General features: G+C 39.1%; 1 protein-coding gene across 1 annotated transcript; it reads left to right on the top strand.

Annotated features, from left to right (window-relative positions):
- Positions 1–1,988: 1,988 nt before the first annotated feature.
- Positions 1,989–3,302, top strand: LOC131216723 (caspase-14-like). Its single transcript, XM_058211281.1, has 5 exons — positions 1,989–2,184; positions 2,244–2,461; positions 2,552–2,821; positions 2,893–3,025; positions 3,095–3,302. Exons 1-5 carry the CDS (start codon positions 2,129–2,131, stop codon positions 3,168–3,170), a joined length of 753 nt encoding a protein of 250 aa, XP_058067264.1. The 5' UTR covers positions 1,989–2,128; the 3' UTR covers positions 3,171–3,302.
- The last annotated feature ends 1,955 nt before the right edge of the window (positions 3,303–5,257 follow it).

Below are 5,257 nucleotides of genomic sequence, written 5' to 3'. Positions count from 1 at the left end.
CTTGAGCATTTGATTGGCCAATATCAATTGGCGCTACGATGTTTACCTTTCATCGTTTCGCTGTGGACGAAGGATTTCAGAGCGCAAATTTCGGGTTCCAAATTTGTGCAAACCAATCAGCGAATGTCGAACGAAGCTGCGTTACGGTGGCTCTGTGACGTTGTGGCTTAATATTCTCGTGGCAAATCTAACCGTGGTGCGAAACAGGCGCCTTAACAGGTTAGATTGAAATCCATACTCGGAATAATTGAAAAAAACCAAGAGGTGCAATAATTGTTTTAGTAATTCTTCAAAATTTCGCTTCGGGCAAAATGCACCCTGCAACGTTTAATTAAAATAAGCTATTCGCTATTATAAGCTATTATAAGAAGTATTTTTTAAATTAACTTGAAAATGAAGTAACTAATCTAGAGTTTATCGTTGGTATTTCTTAAACACTCACACGAATAGTGTTACTCTGATAAAAGTGTTCAAACATCCATATTGCAAGCCAAACATCCACGGTCAATGAAAAAACCAAGCTTTCTGAAGGTAGCACTGTTATTTCGTAATAGTTGAGAAGGTTTCCATTCAACGGAGTTTGTTGGATTTGCTTTTGTAATACACTGCGAAACCGAAATGATGCAGTCCCCTTGTAGATGTGCAACGGTATCGACAAATTGAGCTTGCTCCTACATACGGTTTAAAATTATCTTGGAGATGATCAAAAGAAGTTCTCTGCGATTGTGTATGCTGTTAGTAGTTTCAAGATTGAAATTAGCATCTTTGAAAAGTTTTTTCCATACAGAAGTTGGCTTTTGGCGAGAAAAAAGTTTCAGTTCGTCAGACTTTTGGCAAGTAGAAAGCAAAAATCAACAATCCGAACCAGGTGGCAATAGGAAAATCGGATTGCTTTGATGTTAACTTCAAAAGCTCCGTGCTGGCGTTGAAAGCACAACTCCTAATGAACACCAAGCAAACGATGGCTCAATGCACTCCATTGCAGCTGCAGGTTTCTGTTTTTTCCTGCAACAAAATGGCAGAAGTTGTTTGCTAATAGGGATCTCTGTTTTTCGGAAATTGATTTTTTTTCACCAAACCCGATTACTGATCCAACTGATTGATCTTTTCTTTCCCCCCAAGAAGGAGAATGGAGCTTGTGCGAAAATTCGGTTTATGTTTCAAAAAGAAAAATAAAAATGTTTTAGGCGGTCAAATTTATCATGTCATAGTTTCAAGTCTCAACATACGTTTTATGTATTTTGTATCTGTTCGTCTCAGTACGATTTGCCCGGCGATTAGTTGTGAATGTGAATTGTTCACAAGTGAAAATAGTTGAACTTATTGAACATCAAGATTTTACCTATTTTTAAAGTACTGCAAAAGAGCAGGTCGAGCTGATGCGCAAAGGGCCAAGTTTAGAAGTTTGTAGGTTATGAAGTAAATTCATGAAATTACGCATAATTAGTATGTGCAAAGATCTGGCTGCTATCGTTAATAGGTAAAACATAAATTGAAAGCAGGTTCATGAAAGCAACAGAGGGTGGACCGATGCGAAGTAAGACCTGCTGAGCGTAAAAGATTGGAGAACACAAACAAACCAGGGAAATTGGGACCAATTTTCCCAGCGACTGATGGCGATTTTAAAAATGTTTAGGCGCACTTTCTTTGCAACGGTCGTTTTGAAATAACCGGTAACACACAAAAATGCTATCTTTCTCTGTCTTTATGCGTTCGTTATCTAGAGGGGTTTGATTTTGACATTGACTTGACGCTGTGCGTCATTGCATATGAACAGAGCGCTTATCAATTCTTATCTATCCACTCTGATAGATAATACAATGGGCAGTGTGTTGCAACTACCCTAACCTAGCAGTCAGCAAAAGTTGTACCGACGTGAAATAAAATGGGGAACTTGCTTTCGAAGAAGAAAACGACAAATTCATCGCGAAACTCGACTTCTACTAAATCGGTGGCCGATTCTAGTGTGATCAAAACGAGAATCACAACCACCACCGGCTATAGAGAGGAAACCACCTATGTGCTACAGGAACAGACAAGAAGCTACAGCACTTTCGGTTCTTCGCCGACGCCTGCACTGAGAATAACGAGCGATCGCACAACATCCCCGAGCCCTCGTGCGTCAATTATGCCCAGACTGTCAGCATCTTCTTCAAATGGTCTGCCGAACAGCGCCAGCAACAGGTAATGTCTTTTAGTTTTCTCTTTATTGCTTTGGTCATTTTTGAGCAATGTAATTGCAGAGCGGTGCAAAATGGAAAACTTGATGATGTGTATGATATGACTGCAAAGGCGTATGTGTTGGTGTTTCATCACAATAAATTTAAAGACGCCTCGCACAACAGACTCGGCAGCGACAAAGATATGCGGAAGATCAACGACTTCTTCAAGGACTACCGCTGCATCGTTCGAATGTGCAACGATTATCGACTGAATCAAGTCCGCCGAACAATGGACGAAGGTGCGTTCCGTTGGCTTTGTTCGGTTGCGAATCATGTCATAACATAGTTCAACCTGTCCTGTTTGTCTGACCTCACCATTTTCTTTCTAGTTTCTAAAATGAATGTTGCGCCGTACTGCTGCGTGATTGTTATTATAATGAGCCACGGTATGGATGATGATACTATTATGGCTTATGATGGTGACATGTATTCGTTCGAAGATGATATTGTCGAGAAGTGCACATCGAACCCCAAGTTGGCAGGCAAACCGAAAATATTCATTTTACAAGCCTGCCGCGGTGATTCCATAATGCAAGCGGATGCAAAGCGAACTACAAGCAACAAATGTGATATTGTGACATTCCAAAGCACTTATAAAGGTATGTAGAATACTACAAAATTCAATATTTTGGTTTGATAAAAATGTAACATTACATTTGTACACTTTCAGGAAATGTCGCTTATCGAGATCCGAAACAAGGTTCGGTGTTCATACAACACTTGTTTGATCAGCTGGACAAGAACAGGGATGGCAGTATAATCGAAATCAACACTCAGCTAAACTACATCTTTAGAAATAATGGGTACGTTTTGGCTGGAATGCTTGTAAAAAATCAAAGCATTTTAAGATACTGTAAATTTGGTTGTTTCAGTATTTCACAATGTCCCACCATGAGCAGCACCCTTCAGAAAAAATTGATTTTCGGGCATCTTCGCAAATCGAAATGAAGCACACGGCGTCCGAGGCAAATGTTTAGTAAGGAGCGCTACTAATTTTATGTTTGGTATTGGGACACGAAAGCTGGAGTAAATTCGAGACGAGTTGACCTGAACCTGGTGAGACGAGACGAGTGAACCTAGTCATAAACGAGCTACAAATAACACTACATTTGTATATGGATTCATGTATTCTACTGTTCAAAAAACACTATTTTGTTCTTATTTGTGTTGTTATTCATTTGGTGATGCCCATCATCATTAACATTTATCTGTTTAAAAAGACAGGGTTGCCTTAGCGCGACTATATTTCTAGTAGAAGCTCTGTTAGGGCCCTAACTGCCGTTTTTCGCATAGAAATCGATTAATCAAAGTGACTTGGACGGATCATCTGATGAGCCACGATGAGTCATACAGCCAATGACTTTTCACAGTACACGTTAATCACGAGAGATATTGATAAACAAAGTCGGAATCTATAACCTGTGGCTAAAGTTTGCTCTGTGTGTTTTATGTAAAGTAACGTTACAGTTGTTCTGCCTAACCTTATTCTGTTCTGTTAGCTTATGAATGCATTTACGCTTTAGTGCTTGTTTGCTATCGGATCAGGTGATCATTTGACACATTGAAGATTAATACTTTCAACTCCATCTAATATTGGTGAATTTTAACCCTTATGTGCGAAACACATTTTCGTATGTAGAAGTGCGACTGTCACCTTTTTTTGAGGCCCTATGTGAAAAACATCACAATATAAGTCGATTCACTTAGATGAATAATCATATTTTAAAAGTAATTAAACTATATTTAATAGATGTCAAGTAAAACATTTTTCAAATTAATCAATCAATGACAATCTTTTCGTAAAAATTAACGAAAAGATATTTTTTAAATATATTTTTGTTCCATATTTTTTATTTCACCTCTTCCAAATCGGTTGTAATGCTTGCCACACCATCGAATCTGTTGCTCATTAAATGGCTACTAACTTGCAATGCATTCATTAGAACATTAACCCTTTTAAACAGGCATCGCGTCAATTTTCTACTGGAAACCTTGCCGATTGGAAAAGAAACTGGCCATGTGTAAGAGATGCTTCCCGGCCACTACTTGCTGTGTGAAATATTTTCTGACCAGACGTTCCAGCGCGGCGTTAGTTGTCTTTCTACTCCGCCTCCGGTCCTGACTACAAACTAAAAAGTACATCACGCGAAAATAAATCATTCTAGTTGCGGAATCTGCCGCACTACCAGGTAAGTATGGAAAGAATTCGATACCCCCAAGGCCTATGGTGTCATACAGGTTTTCCCGATGAGAGTTTTCCAACTTTTGCTTGCTGAACAGCGTCACGAACGTAGTCGTGATTGAAGATGGTCGAAGATTGAATCGAACCGTTTTCCAACAGCCTAAACCTAGCGCAAATTATTGCATAAATTACGTGTGGAGTTTCTTAGCGGAAACTTTTTGAATACAGCTTGAGGAAATTAATAGGAAGGATTTTACTTGATCAAAAGGTTGACTATTATGCCTAAAAGCTTAAAAGAAAAAGGAACAGAATACCAATCAGTGTTGACAGTTTTGATAATATCAGGTTTTTACAAACAATATATCAATTTTGAACAAAGTGAAATGACTAAAACATAGTGCAGAATATAACAAATAAAATTGAGACACTTAAATACAATGTTTCATTGACATATTTAGGCTTCGGAGACACAGTAGGCATCTGGCTAAACTATAATATCTTTCAGTTCTAATTTGTTTGAAAACATCAGTAGCTTCCATCAATGTCAAAGAACCCGACGAGAGTTAAATAAATCTTCTAAGACGTTTCACAAATAAATAGAGGCACCGCAGCTGTACCTGTGCGCCTCCGGTCGATTGCAATATTGAGCACCGTGGCCGTTCGGTTGTCAGAAAATGAATTACGGCTCACTGGTTCCCTGCACAACGCCTCGGGAGTTCAGAAATTGTTCCAGCAACCGGCCTTGATTCGTAATTTAGAAGGACTGCACCGGGACGATACTGTTTCGTCCTTTGCCCAAGAATATTTCACAACACACATCGAAAGGCACACACATTTGGAGCACACCAGATCG

The sequence above is a fragment of the Anopheles bellator genome, chromosome 1, assembly GCF_943735745.2.
Source record: "Anopheles bellator chromosome 1, idAnoBellAS_SP24_06.2, whole genome shotgun sequence".
Lineage (NCBI taxonomy): Eukaryota > Metazoa > Arthropoda > Insecta > Diptera > Culicidae > Anopheles > Anopheles bellator.
This window is presented reverse-complemented; position numbering and strand designations above follow the sequence as displayed.